At 44.7% G+C, this 26,370-nt stretch overlaps 2 protein-coding genes across 2 annotated transcripts; one reads left to right on the top strand and one right to left on the bottom strand.

Annotated features, from left to right (window-relative positions):
* Positions 1-3,309: 3,309 nt before the first annotated feature.
* Positions 3,310-4,562, bottom strand: LOC120675850 (myb-related protein Hv33-like). Its single transcript, XM_039957058.1, has 2 exons — positions 4,311-4,562; positions 3,310-4,186 (listed from the first exon to the last, which is right to left on the bottom strand). The coding sequence occupies exons 1-2, from the start codon at positions 4,474-4,476 to the stop codon at positions 3,615-3,617; spliced, it is 738 nt and encodes a 245-aa protein (XP_039812992.1). The 5' UTR covers positions 4,477-4,562; the 3' UTR covers positions 3,310-3,614.
* Positions 4,563-18,829: 14,267 nt separating this feature from the next.
* LOC120675630 (myb-related protein Hv33-like) lies at positions 18,830-20,200 on the top strand. The gene is made up of 3 exons (XM_039956835.1): positions 18,830-19,154; positions 19,290-19,419; positions 19,523-20,200. Exons 1-3 carry the CDS (start codon positions 19,016-19,018, stop codon positions 20,049-20,051), a joined length of 798 nt encoding a protein of 265 aa, XP_039812769.1. The 5' UTR covers positions 18,830-19,015; the 3' UTR covers positions 20,052-20,200.
* The last annotated feature ends 6,170 nt before the right edge of the window (positions 20,201-26,370 follow it).

Raw genomic sequence — 26,370 nt, 5'->3', positions numbered from 1 at the left:
GGTCACCTTGCCGGTCGCGTTGTCCCTGATCATCACGCCGCTGCGCTTCTTGTCGGAGTTGAACGCCTCAACGTGCAACGCCTTGCAGCTCCTCTTCAGCGCGTCGGCGTCCATGCCGAGGTCCGCCACGGCCCAAGACAAAAGTGCTTTCTCCGTCGGGTACACGCTTCCGGTGGTGTTGAGCCCTGCTCCCTGGCGCAGCAAGCTGGCGATGGCGCTGGTGACCTCCACCTGCTTTGGTCGGTCGGAGCCGACCCAGAACTCCGTCACCTTCATCTGGTTCGGCGTGAAAGTGCCCGTCTTGTCGGTGCAGATGGCGGTGACGGAGCCCATGGTCTCGTAGGCCGAGAGCGTGCGCACCAGCTAGCGCGTGCTCCTTGACCATCCGCTTCATGGAGAAAGCGAGCGGGAGGCCCACGGGAATGGCGACCACGATGATGGTGATGGCCTGCTGGAAGATGCCGACGAGCGCGGTTAAGACGCTGTCGAAGGCTGGTGACGTGGTGCCTGTCGAACGTCAGCTTGCCTGCTCGTCCCTGGTGCTTCCCGTGAAGTGGCGCGCGGTGAGCACGGCGAAGACGAGCACTGCGACGGCGATCCCGACCTTGCCGATGCTGGATGTGAGGCGCTCCTGGAGCAGCCAGGGCCGGCCGCCCCCACTGCCGGGCGGCCTGGGGGGCCGGCCGCCCCGCTGCCGGGCGACCGGTCCCCAGGGACCTGCGCACAATTTTTTCCGAGAAATTTTTTTCAGAAATGCCCCTGCCGCCCCGCTCCCGGGCAGCCAGGTCCCGGCCGCCCGGCAGCTGGGCGGCCGGGGGTATATTCCTGTAAATTTCCAAATCGAAAATATATTTTTGTAAAAAATGAAAATAAAAATAAAAAAATAAAAAAACCGCCCCATTTGAGCTTAACAGGCCTCTCGGCCGCCAGGAAAAAGAAGTTGAGCAACGGAAAAGTTAACGCCCAGTCGACTTTCTTCCATTATTACAGTTGAGGTTAAAAAAATAGACACATTCGAAAAGAGCAAATAAAAAAATCACAAAGAGACAGAATTTTTTGGTACAAGCAGACAGCGCGACCTATACACCCATGTGATTCGATCTCTTCTACGATCCTAATGAAGATTTAATTAATTGCGAATAAGACATGAGCAAGAGGTTAGACTAGTAAGCAAGTAGGGTAATAAAATTAGACGACGGTGTTGATCACGAGTGCGAGCTGAGCTGACAGTTACTGTACACGTAGTATATCAGCAAGTATGATTATAGTCATTGTTAGTCTTCTAGCTCTAGGCACCTAGCCATTCCGTCATTGGTGACTACGACCTGTATGTATGTCCAAGTGATTTGATCTTCTCTGCTACGATCCACGAGTTAATTAACTGGACGAAGACAGCCGGTGGTTAGACTAGGGCTAGAAAGTTACTCGGCATCAATTAAGCAAGCATGAATGTGATTTAACTGTTAATTAATTAATTACTGTCAACCAATAGGCCCACTTTAATTTGTTTACTGGTACTCTCCTTAACTTGTCTTTGGCATCAGGCGAATAATTCCATTCCAAAATGTGCTTCCAAGAGTATGGTTTGAGTGCAATGTTTTCACTCTCTATCTATAATTAAATGCTTTGGAAGATTGAAAATAGTTGCATCATTCATTCTACAATGGACAACAATAATACTAGAAATTAGTGAAATGAAGGGAGTAGCAGTGTACTCCTTTTAGTCAATATTAGTCCTAGCTAGTACTTACTTATATAGCTAGTCATCATCATTAGTCTTGGTCATCAGTCATTGTTAGCCTACGCGCGTATGCAGCAAGCAGTATGCAGTGTAATTGGACAAGTGCTGCTCTTCCAAATCAACAGTCAAGCTAGTTTTAGTTCAGCATGGGATGGAGCAGGTAAGCTCATATGCCTGGCATGGACCTAGGCATCCATCCATGATCCATCCATCCAGACCTGGCTTTGCTTTCCAGTTTTCAATTGCTAATGACGACCACCTGGGCTGCTACTGCTACCACCACTACTGAACTAAACTAACCATGCATTCAGACATAGCTGCACCTGCAGGACGGCTAGCTAGAGAGGCCAGGCTAGGCTGTGGACTGATCTTAGATTAGATATGTTGTAAAGCGAAGAATGCAACAGGTCATGGGCGTATGCGGATAAGCAGAAAACATTAACTTTGCTGTCGCGCGCTAATACTGTGCTGCATGTGCGCTGCCTTTACCAGTTCTTTTTCTGCAGCGGCTGGTTGCGCCATCAGCCATGCACCACCCATCATCCATGGTCGCGCCGACGACGAAGAAGGCCAGCTCGAGCAAGCTCCCGGGGCTGCATGTCAGGAATGCCAGTGTATATGCATCCTGACAGCCGTCGATAGTTTGTATCTCAACTCAAGCGTTACGTATAGGCTTGCACGCAGGAAAGATCGAAGCTGCTGTATGTAGAATAATGTTGTTGACGCAGTTCTGGTCAACACATAAGTGCTAGAACGCGCGCATCGCAACGATCAAATCAGCAGCGAGAAAATCCGGCGACCGATCAGACTGGTCGCACTAACCGGTCAAGCCGGTTGGATGCAGATAGTACCGTAAAACCTAAAACCTCAAGCTCGGGAGGGACCCTTCGGAGCTCGAAGATCTTGTCTTGAGGTCGGCAGGCCACTCAAGACATCCTTGAACGCCGTCGAGACGAGCAAAGAACAGCACAAGATTAGAAAAGCTAGGGTTTGGAGAACAAAATAGGAAAATAGTAAATTGATTGATTCGATTGGGTAGAAAGATCTCAATCGGCCATGGCCTTTATATTTATAGAACGGAGAGGACGTACTCTTTTCAAATCGGGTTACAAACGGACTCTACAAATCAAATCTAACCTGATTCGGATTACACAGGACCAGATCAGTCTGACCGGTCGGCCTTCGGCAGTGCCAATTTTGGCTGCCAACAAATATAGCTTAGAAAAACTGTGTCGGAGATTTGGTTAGAGAGAATTACTGAAACGGAAAGCATTATTCGAGTAAAATATGCAGGAAAAAGAATCGATTCTTTCAGCAAACATTAGACACACCTCTCTCTCTGCTGAAATGCGTATCAGTATCAGTATCAGCTTTGATCGAATTGCTAGCTCTGTAACTCCCTTACACAATATAAAATTTTTCCGCAAATTAAACTAGCTGTCCCGATAGGTTTTCCAGTTGTGCTTTCCGATTGTGGTCGAAAAGACAAGTTATTTTCAGCGAGACTCAAAACAAGCAGATCGAACAGTCTCTTAGTATTGATTAACTGAACAAACAGTTGACGCAACACAAGGTAGCTAGGTACTTACAATAGTATCTTTTACCAAAAAAAAACTCATCTAAAAGAATGTAAATGACAAGTACGATTTTTACCACACCGACAGTTGGCTACTGATCTTGTCCTCCTAATTCAATTCAGCTCATACATGATAAATCAAGCATGAACATTCATTGACTTAAACACTAGTAGCGAGAATTTCACGCATACATCATAACTCATAGTACCTATGATATGCTACGCGATGATTGTTGGCACTTGGCTGTAATGATGCTGGATCAATTGAACGAGCTCGTAGAATTTGAAGGGTACAGATCACTCCCATGCGTCCATGGCCCCCGGTAAATCCATGAGCAAATCAGCTGGGTAATCGAGATCATCGAACGAGATGAAATGGATCATGTTGCTGTCGCCGACGCTAGCCTCGCTCTCCTCACCGGAGTTCTGCTGCGTGCTGCTCGTAGTCGACGGGGTGTTCTCTCCGCTGCCGCCGCCGCCGGCGATTCCTCCGTCGATCAGCTGGCACGCGAACACCGGGAAACGCTCGGGTATGGGCACAGGCCCCGCTTCGGTGTCCGCATTGTTGGTTGCTTCCACTTCCAACTTCTCTTCGGAGGCCGGCGCTGGCTTGGTGCTGGCACCGTCGTCGCGGCCAGCCTTGGCGGCGGCGTTCAGGCGCTTCCTGATGCGGGAGTTCCAGTAGTTCTTGATCTCGTTGTCCGTCCTGCCCGGCATCGTCGCCGCGATAGTCGACCACCGGTTGCCTATAGACTGCTGCAGGGAGATGATGATCTCCTCCTCGCGCTTGGAGATGGGCTCCTTCTTCAGGTCCGGGCGCAGGTAGTTCATCCACCGCAGCCGGCAGCTCTTGCCGCTCCTCCTCAGCCCTGCTCATTATTCACCATTGATGCGGTGTCAGAACAGGTTATAAATGACACGCGAGCTAACTGATGATGCAAAATTTAGCACCAAATTGGATTCGAAAGAATTAATCGGCATTATTATCCTTGCTTGCAAGCTGCGCGACGGAGCTCCAGGTGGAGACGCCGTGGTAGGTGATCTGGATGAAGAGGCGCTCGTCCTCCTCCGGCGACCACAGCCCCTTCCTCTCCTTCATCGCTTCCGTGCCCCCGTTGCCGGCGCTGGTGGTGTCGCCATGGCTCGGCTTCCGCACCATTGCTAGGTGCGGCTTAGCTCTGGTTCTGATGTATTGGCAAGCTCGATCAGCTTGGTTTGTTGGCTGATGCTGCTACTAGCTGCACATGTGTGACTGCACTGCCTGCAGTATGTGTGTGTATATGTGTATATATATATCTGCAGACAGAGGGTATATGCCTCTGCACATTAATTTCCCTGCCTGGAGGAGTCTAGTATAATGTGTGTGGCACTACCGGAAACCGCGAGTTCGCCGTGTGCCTCAAGGTTTGCCGTTAGGCTGTCCTCACGACGTCAATGCCTTTTTTTGCCGTGTACCCTTGGATACACACGGCGAATGTGTTTGCCGTGTGCCCGAGGCAACGCTGGATCTCTATGTAGACAACACACGGGATTATTAATTCTCGATGGAGTATAAACGACATTGGCCAACGGAGAAATTAAATGCATCAATCATGACCAATAAACCTGGAAGTTTTTGACATATGATGTGTTCTTTTAGCCTAGACGATATTAATGATATCAGCATCACCATGCTAATAAGGTTATTACATGTAAAGCCGAGAGGGAGTTGGTAGTTTCATCCAGCAAAAGACTAAATGCAACCAATCTGAATCATAGGATAATTCAGGTATATCTTGCACTGGTGGCCAATCTTTTTCTTGAGGAAAAGATGGTCAAAACTGCAACAGTAACATGCATGCATATCAAATGTGTTTGCTTCATCGAAAGTGCACTTAGATAAAATTAATGACCCCTAGCCTAGAAGGTTATTCAAAAAATGAAGCCATAGTCACAAACCTAAGACCATGACCTTTTGTCAGCTACCCTTTCATTTGCCTTTGGTGGTGATGATCATTTTGCCAAGTTCATGGTCACAATAACAGGACCATTAATTTGCCCTTATAGTACATGTCAGCTAAGCAACGTACCTTAGGCTGCCAACCATTCCATCCTATTATTCCGCTAGCCCGCTGCAGGGAGAGACAAAAAGCATACACCCTGAGAGAGAGGCAAGTTGCTTGATTGGAAAGTTCGTAAGAGGCGGCTATATATGCATACTACGCCATCGGCCCTGTTTGCTTTTATTTTCCCGGCTTATTTCGGCTTGTTTTAGCTTATTTCTTCTCAAATGATACTATTAAATCAGCTGAAATCAGCCGGCTTTCAAATCAGCCGAACAACATGCTCCTCACAACTTCTAATTAGCAGCTGTAGATATTTAGGGCCCGTTTGGCACAGATTGGGTTGCTTCAGCTTCGGTCACTGTAGAAGTGCTGTAGCAGTACTGTAGCGCTGCTGTGCGAGATGAAGCTGAAGCCGGTGAAGCCACGGTTTTCTAGCTTCACCGGCTTCATACTTTCCCTGTTCATTTTTGAACCTCGCCTTGCGTGCTGGCTTCTTGCTACAGTGTAGAATAGTGACACTATAGTACCATCTACTGTAGCACCAAGCTGAAGCCGATGCCGGCGAAGCTGTGCCAAACGGGCCCTTAGCTACAAGTTCTCGCTTGCTACTAGCTAGCTACTATGCGAGCAATGTATGCAAACCTGGGTGAACGCAAATACTCCCTCTCCGTTCCAAATTGCAAGTCATTCCAACTTTTTTTTGAAGAGTCAAAACATTTTAAGTTTGTCCAAGTTTATGCAATAAACTAACAATATTTATGATACCAAATAAGTATTATTTAATTTTTTGTTAAATACACATTTAGAGTATATATCTATTTGGTGTTATAAATTGTAATCTTTTCTATAAAAGTAAAATACACGACTAGTCCTCGAACTTGTTAGGGTACGTCAGCCCGGTCCCCCAACTTATAAAACCAGAAATTCGGATCCTTAAATTTGTTAGGGTGCGTCATTCCGGTCCCTAAACTTAGAAACCGGAAATCCTGGTCCAGGAATGACTAAAACTGGTTTCAAACCATATTTTTAGTTGAAAAACAAATTCAACAAATATAGTTTTAAACTATAAAAATATCTCCAAGCCTCTAAAATTCTCGTGAAAATATTTTTGAAACTAATTAGAGCTCATGAAAATATTTTATAAACTTATAAAATTAGATTTAGTTCTAGAAGAATGTGAAAATATATTTTCACCCGATATTTTTATGAGCTCCAATTATTTTTATTTAGGCCCCGCTGTATCTCTAGTATATTTGTTTGGATTTTTTGGAGAATTTTGGGGGCTCAGAGATATTTGTTTTTGAACTAAAAATATGGTTTGAAACCACTTTTAGTCATTGTATGGACCCAGATTTATGGTTTTCTAAGATTAGGAACCGGGATGACATACCCTGACAAGTTTAAGGATCCGGATTCCTGGTTTTATAAGTTTAGGGATCCGAATGATACAGCTTACAAGTTTGAGGACCGACCATGTATTTTACTCTTTCTATAATTTTGGTCAAATATAAAAATAATTTGACGCTCCAATAAACTTGGAATGACTTACAATTTCAAACGGAGGGAGTATAAGCATTGGCAAACTTGCGTGCATTAGTAGGGCCTAAAATGCGGTCAATAGATATATATGCTTATCGCTACTATTTGTAGTTGAAATAAGTCATGGTACTAAGTTATTGCTACCTTTCTTTTACATATAATTTCATTGTCATGAAAAACGGTGCAGCAGAAGGTACAGCAAGTTAGACGCAATTACAGTGTTTCATATGGAAAAATTACAAATTCTTTGACCTAGATCAGTAGATAAATAGTCAGTATTGTCACTACAAGTTAATGAAGACAACCACCACATTCAACCACATGTCATCGAGCACATGATCAGTCAAACAGGTAATAAATAATATTGATTAGTGAGGAAAAAAATGATCCTCTCTCTTGGGTTAGAGGTGGAGACTGGTTAAATTAACTAGCTTATCACACCATGCTCTCGTACGAACTAATTAGAATTAATATAAAAATAAAGTTTATAGCTAATAATTATAATAGTCTCTCTCACGCCTTCTTTTATCTATTAAATATTCTAACACATACTCTAAAATAATATTTACCATTATCTAGTTGCAATAAATTTAATTTTGCATCACACCTCTGTGTGTGTGGCTGATATATATTTAGTTGAACCATTGTTTATGAATCGATATTCTTATCTCTTTCGTCATACATGAATACATGATGACACATATCATGGGTAGTATTTTTTATGTATAATATATAAATAATATTTTATTATAATTATGTAATTTATATTTAGATTTAGGGTGTTGCTTTAACTTTTAATAATAATATAATTGGATAATTTATATCCAAATTTATGGGGTTATTTGTATTATTTTTATAAGGCAAGGTGGGTAATTTACACGAAGATTAGGGGTTACTTTAATTTTTTTATAATAACAGAGATGCGTAATTTAGATACATATTTAGGGAGCTATTTTACTCTACTTTCATAATGACAGAGATGGTTGATTTATTAAGAAAGATAACCGATCTAATGACTAAAATGATTAGAGCTGTCGGATTGATGGCTGGATGTTTCTGATTTTATGGAGAATTTCAAGGATTTCTCTATTTTTTTGGAGTGTCCACCTAGGATCTCATGTGGCTTCATGTGGATACTTCAAAAGGAGCTTCCAATTAGCAATAGTAAGATTTGGTATGATTTACCCATATTAGGAACTCAATCAAATCACACGGTTGCTAGCTAGCTATATTCCCTTGACATGTGTTCCGCAATTATTAAATAATTTAATCCTGCAATATGCATGTGTGGTGATAATTAAGGTTGCATATGCGACAAACTTATGGCGGCCTCTGTTTGTACTCGCAACTAATCTAATAATAAAACATAGTATGAGCTTATTAATTAAAACTGTGTCAGTGTCCTTGCTTAGGTGCATGCATGAGGGATTAAATTCCTCAGTGCACAGGACCCAACCATAGCTAGCTTAGCCAACCATGATGAGACGAAATCGCTTATTCTTAGATAATGCAAATGCAACTTGCATTGCCATGAATAGATTATACGTAGCACCTGACGTATGCATATTATTCATCTGCAGCTCAGCAGCCTGGGCTGCCTCCATGCAGTGCTGGATCTAGTGCTATATACATAATTAGCCTCGCCTGTGATTAACTGACGGGAGTAATACTAAATCATTATCGGACAGAGATTAGTAGGTGTATTAGATGCTCAACATGGCCACTAGCTCGACAGCGATCGAATGGCTGATGCCATCTGCGTCCTTTTAATTTGTCTCATGCTGCTGCATGCATGCTACTGTTGCGCATGTATATACATTACAAACATCACAAAAGCTTAGCTAGTTTGGGTGGATTTGTTTGATTCTTGAATTAAATAGCGATGCATTAGTCTGCAAATGCTGATAATAATTGTTGATTTAATTTAATTTGTTTTCCGCATGAATTAGCCTGCTTTAATTTGGAAAGCTATATATACTCCATGCAAGTGGCCAATACCTCTTATTTGTTGGGGGCTAGCTGCAGATTAAAGTTGAGCTAGTTGCTTGGTTTTAATTCTAATAATTGTTCTCTTTTGTTTGTTTGTTGTCAAACGTCGAGGGATTTGTCCATCATTTAGGGTGTCATACATGACCTTTTCTTAGGTTGTTTGCCTTGAAAGGTTGTATCTGAGCTTGTTATCAAGCTCCCCATCAAAATGATATACTTTTCTTAGGTTGGTTGCCTTGTAAGGTTGTATCTGAGCTTGTTATCAAGCTCCCCATCAAAATGATATAGTATATTGATCTGCAGATCTCCTACGCGCGCGTATTCTGGAGAAATACACCTGTTTTGTTGGAAATTGTCTCAACACAATGCAACCAACATGAATGAAGGCGCTCGACGCGCTTTCCATGAACATACTTACATGCTTTCTTCATTCTCAAGCTACTTGCATTGGATGTAGATGTGAACACCACGAATTATCCCAAGTAAAGGTTCATTCACCAACAGATCAGACGTGCCGCCTCAACCTCAACAGTCCAAGCAATGATCATATTGTTTTCATTCTTCCATTGATCTTATTGTTCCCATTACCTTTTGAAGGGAGATTGATTATTGGATATATAAATACGATCAAGTTGCTGGTGAGCCGGGCCGTATATAGTTCATCCAATTATTTGTGCAAAGAGGGATGATAAGATAATTAGTTGCATCTGATGATGCATGGTAGTAGGTAAACACGGATCAGCTTGATATCAATGCCAATGTATAGCTAATAAGCTAGCTATGGTCAGAAAAAAATTCTCTCTGTGGGGAAACAATTACATACGGCCTTTCGCACCTCTGCTGCATAGTTTTATCTGCATGATTGATTGTTGGGCTGGGTGGTTAGATGGCACCAGCAAGGAGCGTGTACTATGAGCCATGCATTGCCAGACGATATGTGCATACAAGTTTATCTCCTTGAAGCAGGAAAGCATTAGCAAGGTTTTCCTTGGACTCGTATTGCCGGTATTGGTCAAGGTCTTCCCTGGACCGGTGTATTGCCGGTATTGGTCCTTGGACTCCTGTTTGGTTCCTACTCCCTTCGTTCCAAATTATTAGTCGTTTTGACGATTTTGTTATGCACCTAGACATAATATATATCTATATACATAGTAAAAACTATGCATCTATAAAAACCAAAATGACTAATAATTTAGGACAGGGTGAGTAGTTAATTATAAACAAGCTAGGATCTGCGATCAAAAGCATTGTCGATAGATCACATGTCTCTGCATGCTGATCAGCCCAAACTCGATCAATTACTCAAAGGTAGTCTAAAGTTTAAATGAAACAATATAAAATTTTGGGTTTTCCAAAAGATTGAGGAGGACAATAGCTTTTAAGCAAAGTTAAAGAATGGGAAGTCTAATTTCCACATCTTAAATGAAGGTAACATCCTACTTTCTAGTGGTGGTGTTAATATGCTATTATAGATAAAGAATTCTCGTCCTCAAGTTTTGATCTCGGTGATGAGTTTTTTCATTCTACGAATTGAGACTCATCGAGATAAAAGAAAGGGGTATTATGGTTACTGCAAAGGCATACTTAGAAAAGCTTCTATAGAAATGAAGTATGCAAATGAGTAAACCTACGCCTGTTCCTATCGTCAAGGGTAACAGTTTTGGGAACCTTAGTGTTCTAGGAACTAATGTGAAACGGAAATAGTCCCATATGCTTCAGCTGTTGGAAGCATTATAAGCGCGCAAGTAAAGAACTTACCCTGACATAGTTTTGTGTACCCGGGTTATTTTGGCAAAAGTTCAATCCAGATATAGATCATTGGAATGAAATTGAGAATGTCGGCCTCATGCTAAGTTGGAAAGAACAAGTACTCTCAAAAGATTGTGAGTACAAAAGTAGAACTTGTGAAATGTGTAGCGAAATCCACAATTGTCGCTAACTTTCACACTTGGAGATTTTGTGTGGAAAAGCTCCAAAATAAAGCAATTATGATCATTGTGATGCAAAGATATGGTATAGCATGATACGAGGCTGAGGGACAGGCAAAATGGTTAAGGAACCTGTACCCGGAGTTGATAATGGTTGACAACAGCGATAACCATTGAAATAGTTTTGCTCCTATGACAACGAGTCAACTATGGTGCCAAACACGTTGACACAAAGTTATACATTGTAAAGGAGATAGTCCGGAATCATGATTGAAATGCATTTTGAGTTTAAATGATAGCCAAGTATTTTGTGGATCCACTCATTAAAGGCTTACCGCCCAGTGTGTACAGAGAACACACGGTCGACATGGGTTTTTGTGGTATAGCCTATGTTTTCCGGACGATATAGGGCCCAAAGCTAAACAAATCTATTTCAGAACAGAGACGTGTATTGTAGCGGTTGAATCTATCGGCAACTGACCGTGACGATGAAACTGCTCTATGCATTGATCTATGATAGAATATGAAAAGAAGTAAAATGTATGAAGTTAAAAGTAAAAGATGAGATCAAGGGGGAGAATGTTGGGTTGATCTCCACCAGTTAGCCCAACGGCCATCTGGGCCTTTGACTCGCGCTCTGATCAGGAGCGCCCAGCCCAATGCAAGGCTGGTGGGCTCCCGTCGCGCAGTGCAATAAATAGAAGGTGGGGGCCAGTGGCGCGTTGAATGAGGTTCGCTGCCGCCACTGTTCCACCGTCCCAACCCTAGACCGATCGAGAGGGTGCACTGTGAGCGACGGGAAGCTCCACCGGCACCCTCTACTCCAGCTCGCCGTCGACCTCGCCATCGCCACCACGACGCCTCTGCACCGCAAGGCTCTGCTCCGCGACACCTCCACCCCCTGTGTTCATCAACGGTGACGCGACGTGGAGGTTACAGAGGACATGAGCAAGGTATTTTCCCCACAGAAAAGTTGTTTACCCCATTGATCTACTCCTAGTGGATCTAACAATCTTGGTCACTAGCTGGCAACTCAGAGAGGACACCTGGACAACGTTAAATATGGCCAGACCCTCAGTCCATAGGTAAAGTCCAAGCATCTAGAGCTTTAGGGTGTGTTTTCATTTTGCAAAAATGTGTAAAAATGTAAATAGGGCATTTGAAGTACTAAATGAAGTTTATTTGCAAAAAATTTTGCATAGATGGGTTGTAAATCGCGAGATGAATCTAATGATGCTAATTAATCCATGTTTAATCAATAATTAGCGGATGTTACTGTAGCATCACTGTTGCAAATCATGGATTAAGTAGGCTCATTAGATTCGTCTCGCGATTTACAGCCCAACCATGCAAAAAGTTTTGTAAATAGACTTTATTTAGTACTTCAAATTAGTAAGATTCCTTTTCACTTTAATGCGTTTACGGCTTTTTTGCGTTTACATGTAAAGAACTAAACAAGGCCTTAGATAAACTGTAGTACATTTTAGCAACACAATTATTAACACAGTGCCAGTACTCAACATACTGATCTGACTAGCTGTCAAGTCGCCAGTTGGTCATCACTTTCGACTTTATGTATTTAATTTTGAACCTGGTTGTTGCGTAACAATCCCCATAATTAAGTTGATGAATGCTATTACTATTTTCATGCTAAATTCAGGGCCTATTTGACGCGACTCCGGCCAGCTCCAGCTTCCACACTGTAGCAAGAGAAGCCAGAGGAGCCACATTTTGCAGCTCCACTGGCTCCTACTGTGTTGTGTGAAAACTGCTCCGGCTCCAAAAAGTTTCAGTGCTGAAGTTGTTTGGAAAAGTACCTTTTGTACAGCTCGTAAAGGAGACGAAATGGTGGTGAAGCTCCTTAATTAGGGAGCCGTGCCAAAGAGCCCCTCGTTATCGAATAGAGTAAACTCATTCAGAAAGGATTATGAACACAAAAATATGTCCTGATATATATGTGTTTTTTTATGAAAACCTGATATATATGTGTGCTTGGAACAACATGTGCTGGGTTTCTTTTAGGGAGTAAGGGATGTGGTGCTTTTGCAGAAATAAGCATATACATGTGGCTGTTTTAACTGTGATTGGCACATGAAAAGGAAATTGGTAGAGTTTAAGTACCTACCGAAGGATCAATGTTTCTAAAAGTAGGGTAAATTTATCAAGAACTCTCGTGCATGAAAAAAAAAATCGCTAGGTTTCCTTCAGCATCATGTATATATATGGACAAAGATCCGCCTGCATCTTGTTGGATTATGATGTATTATTTTGATAATCAGAGTATCAAATCGCTAGGCGGATTGAACATATATACTATATTAGTTGGCTGACATTTCTCACCATCTTACTATTACTAACTGGAGGCTCCTTTTGAAGGCTCACGTGAAGCCACCTAGAAACCTAGGCGTGGACACTCTAAAAAAAATAGAGAAATCTTAGAAATCTTCACAAAATTAGAAACATCTGACCATCAATCTGACAACTCTAACCATAATAGTTATTAGATCTGTTATCTTTCCTAATAAATTATCCATCTCTGCTATTTTAGAATAGACTAAAGAAACTTCATGTATGATGGAAGAGACAAGAATCAGTTATCTGGCTTACCCCTCCTAAATTTGTATATAAAGTATCCAATTATATAATTATTAAAAGTTAAAGTAACCAATAAATCCAAATCTGAATTATATAATTCTAACAAAATATTAAAGTGCACTAATATAAGATTCTAAATTATTATTTCTATCATTATTAATATATTATTTATATGAAAAATATCACCCACGAAATGTGTCACCATGTATTCATGTATGATGGAAGAGACAAGAATACCAATTCACAAATAAATTGTTCAATTAAATATATATCAAACACATACGGAAGTGTGATGCAAAATGAAATCTATTACAATTAAATAATGATAAATATGTATTTTAGAGTATGTGCATGTTAGAGTATTTAGTAGATAAAAGAGGGCGTGAGATAAATAATTTATAATTATTAGCCATAATTTTTATTTTTATAATTTTTAATTAGGTCGTACGGGAGCACGGGTCGATAGGCTAGTTATTTCTAGTCGATTATATTATCTGATCCTTAAGTTGGGACTCATCATCCATATATATATATATATATATATATATATATATATATATATATATATAATTTCGATCTTAGCGCAGCCACATATATGTTCATTTTTTCGATACGGAAAAATCTTATAATTACTTCCAAGTTTGCATCATCTCGATGTAAAAACTTGGAAATAATAAAATTTCCCTTACCAAAAAATGTTCATGGGATGTTGTTGTTTTTTTTTGTTTAGGAGCTTATTAATTATCCACGTAACGATGTGTAACTAAATCTCTCCCTCAGAAAAGTGTCATGGACTCATGCAGTGTACGTCTTGGTTGTGATCAATTGGAGCAGGGCATCTATCTAGCTAGGGTTTCTTTAACCCCCACATGGCACATTGGCACGTGAAAATGTGGTAGAAGGTAGCTATCAAAGCACAGGTTTTTATATGCGTGCTCTCGTGGTTGATGGCCCATGCATGAATATGGAAAATCTCCCGGTCTGCCGTCAATCGTCATGCACGCATGGACGATGCATGCACTCCGGCCGGCCGCCGCCATCTTTTTGTTGCATTCTGAGGTCTTACAGATTTAGTAATTTGTTAATTGGACACATGTGGTTAAACTTTCTACTGCAATTTAATTAATCACTTTGATCCAAATAGTTTTAATTCGTGTACGATTCAAAACGGAAACGGTCAAACTTCAAGCTAGGACAAGAGACCATATTCGTGCATGTGTGTCCTTGCATCAAGCCATCTAATAATTAAGAAGTAAGAACATGAGCAACTAATAACGGAGAGAGAGAGAGGTCTGATACACACACACATATTGTACTCTAATTAATCCCATAGCTTTTTCCGGAGTTTCAGTGGATAATATCGTCACGGGCTAAAAGTGTAAGCCATCAATGTTTCGTATCCATCTGCTGCTGCTACTACTACTACATGCGTGAATGCACCACACAAAGGTTTCATGTCATGCATGATGTGATGGAGAGGTTAGGTACTAACGGCCCTACACTTATTATATATGTAAACCCTACATATATATAGTTCCAAAGGCTTAGCACGTCCTGCATAAAGTGACAAATTAAGGCCTATTATAAACAGCTAAAGTTGAGTGCTAAACTTTACACGGTACTTATTAGAACTCGTACCATATGCTAAAGTTTTTTATGTGCTCTGACTAAAGTTTAGCGTACCCTATTAGCACTCATGTTTAGATGACTAGCTCATGCCAAAGTTTAGCATTTTTGGACATTAGCACTTGGATCCAAACACCCTAAAGACCTTCATGTAATTCCTACCTCAGATGAGCACGTATCCATGCATGTATATGCAGCACACCTTCAATTAACAGTAACCCTGAAATTTAAAAACTACTCCAGCAGATGATTCCTAGAGCTCATAGAACTAGCTGTTGGTATTCTTATTCTATGGTGTTTTCGTCAGACTGTTTTACTTGTCGAATAGTGCAATCTTCTGGTACTTTACCGAATGATATAATCTGGAAATATTGACTCTTTTCGAAAAATAACGCGACTAAAATTGTGGTTTTAATTGTTTCTTGGCCAGAAGAAAGAACCGTACTATATACTAATATAGTCACAAATAATTAAGTAACATTTTGGAGTGAACTCTTGTTATAGTCAACCATTTGTAACTTTAGTTATTTATTGTCGGTGCCCTGACTCGGCGGTCCGGACCCAACCAGTAATGATGCTGCGTGTTCCTCGTCCCAGATGTTGATGCAAGAGGCAATACAGTAACGCACGGGTTTATCCTGGTTCCGGCCGTGGGGCCGTACGTCCAGCAAAGGGGTGTGCGAGAGCACTGTACTATCTTGCACCGGGGGTGCTTGTAGTAGGGGGTACAAGCGAGGCGAGAGAGGGAGGGAAGCTCCCAAGTCTCTGCTAGAGGAGGAGTTGATTGAGATGAGTGCCAATATCGGGGTTTAGAGGAGCGTATGTGCTTTGCTAGTAGTGCGGAGCGTCTTTTTTCCTTTTTTTCTACCAAGAGGTGGGCCAACCCCCCTTTTATAGACACAAGGAGGGACGGTGTACATGCACAGGGGATCATGTAAGTCGTCGTCTTCTCCCCGAATCGCGGGGGTGCAGTGATCGAGTACTGTGGGAAGTACACTGTGGGGTATGGCGCCGGTCGTGGCAGTCGTCCTGGGCATCGTCCTTGACTCCATCTCACCGGACCAACAGTCCCGGAACCGCTTCCCGCTCGGGGACGGGTCCAGTGTCACCACGTGTCCCTGAAGTGGAAAATGCTCAGCATTTGTGGCCGTGGACCCGGACCCCCGCAGGCAGGGTTCACAATATCGCTCGAAATTTCGCGGTATACCCGATATTTCGGTTTTATCGGCGGGGTCCGATATTTTTTTTACTGGCCGAAATTAATTTTTTGAATATTTGTTTCACTAAAAAATAAATTTAAAAAGTAAACATAAAAAATAAAAAAGTAAAAATAAAAATAAAAAATCCCGATATTCCCGATATTTCGACTTTATCGGTGATGGCCGATTTTTTTCATACCAGAAATAAAAACCATGCCCGCAGGTGGGTCCGGGACCTCCACGTGCTATCCGGACTCCCGCAGATGGGCCCGGGACCTCCACGTGCCTATCTGGACTCCCGCGGATGGGCCCGGGACCTCCACATGCCTATCCGGACCCCCGTGAGTTCTCGGCTCGGCTAGCTGCTCGGGAGGGGTCCGGAGGCGCCACGTGTCACGCAGACGCGGGCGCGGGCGGAGATCGCGCCGGCGTCCTGGCTCCAGCGGGCGGCATGGTCGTTGCTGTAGGGGGTACCATCCTCCAGGCGTGGCGGCGTTCCGAGGGTCCTACAGGCCAGTGTCTTGTCCCGGTCAAGGCCGGAGCTGCTTCCGAGGGTCGTGCCCAAGCCGTTCGAGGGCTCCGCGGAAGGGAAAGTACGAAGGACGTATGGGGAGTTGGCAGTATAGTAGCTGGAGCAGTGCCGAGCACGTCTTGTACTGCGTCGCAGGTTCCCACAGTGTCGCCACAGCGTCCGGAATGGCGGAGCAGTGACCGGAGTTGGTGGACGAGACTTCGGTCACAGTCACTGTGGGGCATGGCGGCCTGACGCCGTCTAACCCGGGCGCTGCGGAGGAGTGGTTGGCATTAATGCCTCCGTACGGTGGGCGGGTGAGTGGAAGGACCGTTTGTCCTTTCTGTCGAGGGGTGGCCTCGAGCGAGGCGGAGACATTCTACTCGCTCGAGGGTAGGTTCGCTACCCTCGAGCGAGGCGGAAGCGCGGGGCGCGGTCGAGGGCTCCGGCGGGGAGCCCTCGAGCGAGGCGGAGATCACCCCGCGGGTCCGAGGGGGGTGCGGATGGGCCGCACTGCGTACGTGGGCCGCGTGCTGGGCTTCTTTGAGTCCTTTACTTTCTTCCAGATTAGAAGGAGGCTGCAGGCCTTCGTGGGCCCGGTTGCCCAGCATGCGTTTGCGTTTTTAGGGCGATTTTAGTCCCCTGATTAGGGTGCCCCTAATCATGGTACCCAACATTTATGTATTACGTTAATTTTGGATATTTAAAAAATGCATGTAAATTTGATTTGAGATGTTATGGTTTCATCATAAAAGTAGAGAATTTTTACAATGATTGAAACAAACAAAAGCCGTCCATCCGAAAGAATCATACATGTTCAAGGTAGGAAGTAACTAGAAGTACCTAGGCTAAAGTACCAGGTGGTACAAACATGTGGGACCAAGTACCCAAAAAGTGGAACTGAATACTAATTTAATTTAATTTATTTTTTGTAGATACCTTCTATTGATCAATGGCCAGAAAAAATTTCAAGACAAAAGTACCTGAAAGTACCCATTGGTACTTTACAATCATTGTAATAATACTTGTGTATAACACAGGTATAGTTACACCTAACTAGCTATTGAATAAGTGTTTATTAATAACCATTGAGCAGGATTATTGACACCCTTTTATTGAATGTGATTCAGTAATGTGGTACTTTGGTTTAGTAAATTTTTTGTCAGAAATTTAACTGCTTGGTGTAGAATTGCAGCTACATCTCAGATGTAGAATAATATTTACATTTATACATAATTTATTTATTTAATAAAAATACTAGGTCAAGTTGTGTTTAATAGACCATGTAGATATTTAAAATATCACTTGCTTGTGACATGAGGGAGTACATGCGAGTATTTTTTTAGTAAGCAAATAGGTGGTGTTATAAGACTTTATCAATAATCGGGCTTGTTAGCACCCGAACGTCTGATGGAACTTTTCTATCGGACGCTCCATTGCAACATCGAAATAAGATATCTGTAACATCGAAAATATACAGGTGCAACATTGAAAAATACGTGAAAAAACTAATTATGTCATTTGACTCTCGGATACGAAAATTTCCGTTGCAATATGAACACTATGTTTCATGCAACATTTACCATGAAATATGTGAAAATAATAGTTGCAACATCGAAGATTAACTATTCAAACATATGTCGTAGCGTCCAATTTTTCTTCCCCGACGTCTGTATCTTAGCATTAATTTCCGATCAATAATTGATCAATATGTAAAAAGTATGTCATAACGTGACTAATCAAAGCATCGATGCAGCATATGAAGGGGAAAAAAACACAGGAGCACACTTTATTTATGTCGCAACGCCTGTATAAAGGGTCCAAGCATGTCTGAAGCCCATCACGCATCATTATGAAGGACGCAGCTAGAGACGAGTGTGGCTGCTTTTGCGATGGCTGCAAGCTGCAGCTGCACGTTAAACTAGCTAGCTAGCTTCCCGGCTCCGGCTGCATGCTGCCCCCTGATTGAACATGGTTGCTTTACAGCCAGTATCACGCAATTACATAAGACTCCCTGCATATATAAAGTACACGACGCATGGGCCATTATTGAGGATAAACAATGGCGCAAGAGGCAGCGGCTGCCCCAATAACCTAAGCAAAACGTTTCTAACAAATCGACAGATTGTCACCAGAGCATCGATCGAGTACTTAATCCAGTGAGCCAGACTTTATCTAGAGTGCACATGCCATTCTGATTGTGAGAGCTAGCTAGCTAGGTCGCTTGGGAATCAAGAGCACGCCATTGCTGGGCGGGCAGCAGCAGATGGGGAGGGTACATCCTTGCTGCTCGGAGGAGAAGAAGGTGAGGAAAGGGCTGTGGTCGCCGGAGGAGGACGAGAGGCTCACCTCCCATATCGCCCGCTTCGGCGTCAGCTGCTGGAGCTCCATCCCTGAACTTGCAGGTACCTTGCTGCATTGGTAATTTGGTATCACGTACGCCTCAGCTTTCAGTTTCAGCTAGATGAGCTGCTGGCTAGAATTACAATTCACCATGGTTCTTGGCTGCTCATGTGGCGGGTGTTCATTGTTGCTTGCAGGATTGCAGAGGTGCGGCAAGAGCTGCCGGCTGCGGTGGATGAACTACCTGCGGCCGGACCTCAAGCGCGGCCGCTTCTCCCAGCAGGAAGAGGACCTCATCATTGCTCTCCACAAAGCACTTGGCAACAGGTAGCTGAGCCAGAGCTGAGCTTAACAGCTACGCCATTGCCACATGTCCTCAGCTTCATGCATAGATTATTTGGCGCTAATAATTCGATCATTGCCTGCGCAGCTGGTCTCAGATCGCGGCGCGGCTGCCCGGGAGGTCGGACAACGAGATCAAGAACTTCTGGAACGCGCGGCTGCGCAAGAAGCTCCGGCAGAAGGAGGCGTCGTCCACGGCCGGGAGCAAAGAGCACGCCGCGAGCCACCGCCGCCGCGGCGGCGAGGACGGCGGGAGCGGGACGCATCCGCCAGCCGTGTTCAACCCACTCCCGGTTCCCGAGGACCGTCCGCGCCCTGCCGGCTATGTCGCCGCCCCGGCTGCCGCCGGCAGCAGCTACGACAACGACCCGTCGGGCGCCGGTGGCACCGCGGCGGCGACATGTGGTTCTGTTCTTATGGCCGGGAACGCCGCAGCTGCGGAGTCGGTCGCGCCGTCGCCGACGAGCACCACGAGCGCGTGCACTGAGGCGGGAGGCTGCGACGACGGGTTCCTCAAGGCGATGGTCGATGACGCGAGCTTCCTGTTCGGGGATTTCTACCTCGACGGCAACCAAGATGGGTCGAACAGTTTCTGGGGAGGCCATGCGTTCAGCTGATTTCTTGAGTTTGCTTCTTGTACTTGTTTTCCTTTTCAGTGTTCGGCTATTTGTTCCTGTGGGTAACACAAATTCAAGTTGCTTCATGTAGTGTATGTGTGTGTATGCTTGACTGTGCAAAAACGAAATCAATGAAATTAAAATTAAACAAGGAGAGATCAGAGATCCGAGTCTATGCTTGACTGTTAACTCTGAACAATACAATCAGTGTGAACTGGTTTCTGTCTGAACAACAGTAACAGTGGCGATGTGCATGAACCCATATACTTCAAATTTTCAGACAAGATCCATGGCGTACGACATGCGAATGTACTGGTGGAGCAGCCGCGGCTGGATTGTTCGTCCTCCCTCCCACAAACGAGTTGACGACCGAGTCGTTGGCTCGTTGCTGACAGAGTATAGTCCACATTCCACATGCATTGCATAGACATATATGCTGGGCAGTTGGCGCCTAATTTCAAATTAAATGGCAACTTGGTCGGCTCGGTTCTCGAGACCAGACGACAAGGTTCTTACAACGTTGGGTACTTGACCTGCAGTCTGCAGAATCAAGCGGGGGTCTTTTTCTTTGAGCTGGCTAGGGATGAAAACCGTCGGTGAAAGCCTTAACCACTTTCACTTTCACATTTTTTCATCGAAAATAAAAATAATACGATATTATCAGAAATAAAAACAGCATCGGTATCACGATAATTTTGAAAACGAAAATATACGATCGAGACTACATCGATAACTATTGAAACCTATTGAAATGATATTTTGAAAAATAATAAAGGCAAAATAGGCACTTTGGTCCTTCAACTTTGCTCTAAGGATCAATTTAGTCCCTCAATTTTCAAAAAGACCAATTTGGTCCCTCAACTTTTGTTCTTAGGTCAAATTTGTCCCTATACTGATGTAATGCTCTATGATACCATGAGACTAATACTAAAAAGTCATCATTACCCTTGGCTATTTCCTCTCCTTCACAATTTGCATATTTAGCAGTGGTGCAACAAGTTAATCAAACATATGCATGATATTCTTATGTGATCTAGACTAAATTAAATACGAAAGGGTATTTCAACAAATATGAGAGACATCAAATCAGCCGACAGAATAATAAATCTATTGTGACCTATTATTGATTAATTATAACTTATACAATAATGGAAATTGAGTATGAGAAGGAGCCAAGGGTAAAATGGCTTTTCACATCTATCTCATTGTATTATGGAGAATCACAACAATATAGGGACAAGTTTGGCCTAAAAATAAAAGTTGTGGGACCAAATTGGTCTTTTAAAAAGTTGAGGGACCAACTTGACCCTTGAAGTAAAGTTGAAGGATCAAAATGGCTATTTTGCCAATAATAAATATGTCAAACCATGGATCACAACTCTAACCATATGACTTGATAAATTTCGTGCACAAATACTGACGGTGGTGATGTTAATCCAAATATCCATACATCCATGACATGTATCTCATTTCATAGTACTAAAAATTTAGACAATAATCCCATCATCCAAGAAACTATTCATAGTATTATAAATTCAGGTCGCTAGGTTGTGATTTAAGGATTAGGATAAATGAGTCATGACTCTCTAAAAACATAGATATGATATTTTAAAAATATAGATAGTAGGATGCTGGCATTGTACATGAATATGGTATTTCTATCGGTAAAATACGCTAAAATACCTGAAAATATGATAGTTCTCGAAAATGATCGAAGGATGCTCCAATTATTTTTGTTTCACTTTCATATTATTTCACCATTTTCGTTTCTATTTTTATAATTATTTTTAATTACGTTTAGCCTTAAAAGTCGATAAAATCTCAAAAATGATTTTCAAAAATCGGAAATTACCATTTTTATTTACATCTCTAGAGGCTAGAGCTGGCTATGGTTGTAGAGCGGGTCAAGATTTCTTTTAGCCATAACCCTGACGCAGCCCTGTCAAGCCCAGCACAGTTCTGATTATCAGAGAGATAGTAAAAAGAAGTAGCAAGATTTATTTATCCGTGGCTCAATTTTCACGGTAGCCCGATTTAGCCCTCTGGTTTAGGAAAATCGGATTTTCAACGCCCAGTCAAATTATTTTTTTTATTCGAGACGCAAATGTGACTGTAGCGAAAATTGAGGGGGCCGAATAGCTTTTTTGTTTTTTTTCTATAAATACAAATTTCCAGGTGGAGGTACTGCTATTGGGCCGGCTCCTATAAAATGGGCCTTGACTAACCGAGATTGACGTCGTTGCGCGGGCTGCAAGCGAGAAAAGGGCCGGGCCATGATGGTCCTACTGGGTCCCAAGGCTCTCCGTCGATCGATCCTGACGACGGCGACGGAAGCCGCGGCCGCGCCGCCGTCGCCACCAACTCCGGCCGCCCTCCAATGCCTTGCACGCGCGCTGTGCTGCTCGAGGTGCCGAATCGTAGATGCATCTGTACGCACGCCGTCGCACCGATGGGTTTCCCAGCGGCGCGACAAGTCGAATCTCCCCCCCTCTTTCTACGCATCGCGCGCGCGGCTCCGTTCCCGTGCGCCCACTTGATCGGCCTTCGCCGTATCCGCACCCTGCGCGCGGATCTCGAGCGTCGCTGACTCCCCGCTCAAGAAGGTGCATGTATGCTGGCTTCCGATCGAGACTTTCGGGCAGATCGAAACAGCGTCGAGCCGCCGGCCTTGGCCGGGTAGTTCACGGTGGTGCTGATTAACCATTAATTTGGCTCCAGCTCCAGCCTCCAGGTGGAGAGAGAGAGAGAGAGAGAGAGAGAGAGAGAGAGAGAGAGAGAGAGAAACCCTAGCTTGTGGATCATGGCAAGTGGTGCAGAAAACTAGAAAATCTATCTCAGATGGTAAACTTAATTTCCTAATGGCACAATCTTTCTCCGCGCCTATAAATACTCGCAGAGCAACGGCGAGTCCTTGATCCTCCACTGACCTGACCGATCAGCCAGGCAGCTTGTGATAATCATGGCCTCTGCGACAAGAACATCATCTCTGCTAGTGATGATCGTATTATTACTTGTCCTCATCATCTCATCTCCAGACGGTTCAGAAGCTCGCACACCATCAGGTCTGTGCTAGCTAGTTTTATTGTTTTTCCATGTCAGTTATCCTACTGAATGCGGCATGGGTGGGTTTTACTTGTCTGTATTGAATTAGCTAGCTATAGGTGTAATAACCTGCTTGAATTGTGCTCCATAATTTTAACTGAGATCCATGGCATTCTATCCATATGTAGACGAACTCGCCGGCGCGCTGCACGGGGCGCGGAAGCTTCTGGGCCGCGCCGCGCCTCCGCCGCCGGCGCCGGCTTCACGCCCTCCGTACAGCGCCTCCGCCGCCTTGCCGCCGCCGCCGCCTGCTGCAGCGATATGATGCGATAACTGGCAACCACGCCAGCGTTGCACATGTACCATGCGCTGCATATGGCGAGCGGCACATAGAACAGAAACGCTAGCTTAGTCAGAGTTGTGTCGCCGCCAAGAAAATTGCTAGCCTCCAAGGTAATTCCAGTTTGGTGCAGTGAATACTTCAGATCGAGTTCAGACATTGCTGATGATGAACGTAACCAGTGGCCCTAGTTGCTGTAAACCTTTTTCCTTGTTTGCGACAATCTTGCAGTTTCGCCGGAACAGAGTGTGCGTGTGTGCGGCCAAGCAAGTTCGTCTCATCGATATCAGCTGTTTGCGCCTAATTTCAAACTGTATCTAGACAAGCTTTTTTTTGGTACTACTCTCATCGTTATCAGCTGTGATGTGCAGATATAATAATAATTCCTCCGCTCTTATATTATTTAAAATAAATAAATAAATGAGTTTGTTTTAATTAAACAAAGCAGCCTCCACGGCGAACTCCGTCGCGAGGTCCGGGGAGAGGGGCTCTCCTCCAGCGAGCTGTGCCGTGACGTTGGTGAATGAAGTGGTGGTGATGAAGTCTAGGCTACCGAAGCGCACGCGCGCGCCCGGGGCCTATCCTTCGGCGTGGTTCGCCATCCGCAGCCGGGTGAAGTGTAAGGAACATGGTCCTATTAAAATCATTTCGAGTGATTTAGGTGATTGAATGATAACGCAACTAATAGAATTAACGAGTTTGCAAAATCATACTTGTAGGATTTCTTAGGTCCCTTGGATGACGTCCAAGTCATATCCGAGACGTCCAATGCACCATCGAGACGAGATGTCCAATGCACCGTCGAGTCGAGACGCCCAATGCACCGCCGAGACGAGACGTCTATGCACCGTCGAGACGAGGTGTCCAACCCAACATAGAGATATCAAGCCGCAGTAAAAAAGCAAAGATAGACTATATTTAGAGTGTCCAAATGACCGCTGCGATGAGTTGAACGAGTGGAACAAGAAACAGGAAATTTCCAGTGGGGTTGGATAATCCGAAATGCCTATGGTCGGATGAACACATCAATGCACCCGGATTATCCGATGCAGTAAATGAAGGATCGGATTATGAGTGGTAGTATTACTCAGAGAGCATGTTTTCAGGGACTGAAAAATGCCTATGGGGTCGGAATATCCGACGCTAGGCAAACTGAAGGTCGGACAAAGACTCGGGTGATTCTACAGAGAGCCTGTTTTCTCGAGATGGAAAATACCCTTTAGGGTTGGATGATCCGACGTAGTAACTTTGGAGCGTCGGACTAATTGGCCGGGTCAATGATCGTTACTGTTGTTCTGGAATTCGAATTGACCGTTGCACCGGATGATCCGACGCCTCAATCAAGAACGGGTCGGATGAACTTGTCGGACAAATGACGTCAGCAGCAAGGTTTAAACTGTAACGGCTACAGGTCTACTGGCAGTGGGATCGGATGATCCGACGCTTTGGTTTCAGTACCGTCGGATTATCCGATGCCTACGCAGAAAAAGACAGTAACGGCTCTAAACGGCTAGATCAATTTGGATGGCTATATATACGGGTTCCCCCGGTCATTTGAAATTTGCTAGAGTTCAGAGAAGTCCCACACACATCTTCAACACCTTCAAGCCAACCAAAGTGCTTATTGATCACATCTTTAGGTTTAGCATATGCTTTGTGAGTGTTAGTGCTAGATTAGCTCTTGAGTGAGTGAGTGAGCAAAATTTGTGCCTTGTGCCTTGGTTCTAGGAGAGAACCACCACATGTACTTGGTGAGCCGGCCATCTTTGGAGTCTTGGTGACTCGCCGGCATCGTCATCGACCCTTTGGTTTGGTGTGGAGCGGCGACGACATCTTTGTGCGGGGGACGTGGAGAACCCCATCCTTCTTGGTGAAGCTCCTTAGTGGAACCCGGGGCCAAGGTGACCGTGATAGTGTTCACGGAAGAGACTTGGTGGCTGAGAAGCAATACTCTTTGTGAGTGCTTCAACAACGTGGATGCTGATCGTGGCGGACGGGGATGGGAATGGCACACTATGAATGACGTCCCGTTGGTGACGCTGCTGCTGGCAGGGGGTGGTCGTCCGGTCGTGTCCTTTGCCTGGACAGTCGGCACGTCCCTGACGCTGACTTCCGCAGGAGTGGTTAAATGGTGCTCTCTTTCGGAATAGTCTTGTCGTGTTGTTGCCCATCCCGATCCGTACCGGGCCATGGGGTGCGCTTGCCTCCCTCTTGACTGGTGCGACTGTGCGCGTGAGCCCCCACTTGACTAGGAACACTCCCCCTACCCTGGAGTTGGTGCTTGTAGATTTGGGGCGCCCAGTCCACTAAACCCTGGCGGTTTAGTTTCGTGCGCTGATTAAGGGTACCTGTCACTTTTACCCCCATCACCCTCTCTCCCTTTGTCTCCCTTCCTTCCCCGCTCAGCCCAGTTCACCACCCTGGCCCGGTCCGCCTCTCTCTCTCTCTCTCTCTCTCTCTGACACCTTGGGCCCGTCTGTCAGCTCCTCCTTCCACCTCCAGCTGCTTTGGACACCGCATCGAGCTCCAACGCCGCCTACCACCGGCCGAGCTGATTGCGCCGCCACGCCTCGCCGGTCAAGGCACCCCTTTCTTATTGTGTAACGCACGCTTCCAGCCCGCACACCCTCGGCTCCCCTCCCAGGCTCCCACTGGACCGAGCGCCGGCAGGCTAGGCGCCTGTTCCGCCGGCAGCGGACCACCCGTGCAGCCCCTGGCGGCCTCCTCCACCCCCTCCCCCTCTCGGCCAAGCATTCATCGGCAACGCCTAAGACCGGCCACCCTTAGATCCACTGTGGTTCGCGGGCCACCCCAGATCCGCCGGTTGACTGCCCGTGCAGCGTCCGGCGGCCTCCTCCTTCCCCTCCCCCTCTCGGCCAAGCGCCCGGCGACGACTTCCGAGACTGGTCGTCTAGAGATCCGGCGGCGACTCGCTAC

Source organism: Panicum virgatum, chromosome 5N (genome assembly GCF_016808335.1).
Source record: "Panicum virgatum strain AP13 chromosome 5N, P.virgatum_v5, whole genome shotgun sequence".
Taxonomy (NCBI): Eukaryota; Viridiplantae; Streptophyta; class Magnoliopsida; order Poales; family Poaceae; genus Panicum; species Panicum virgatum.
The sequence above is the reverse complement of the archived record's forward strand: the minus strand, read 5'-3'. Positions and strand labels throughout refer to the sequence as shown.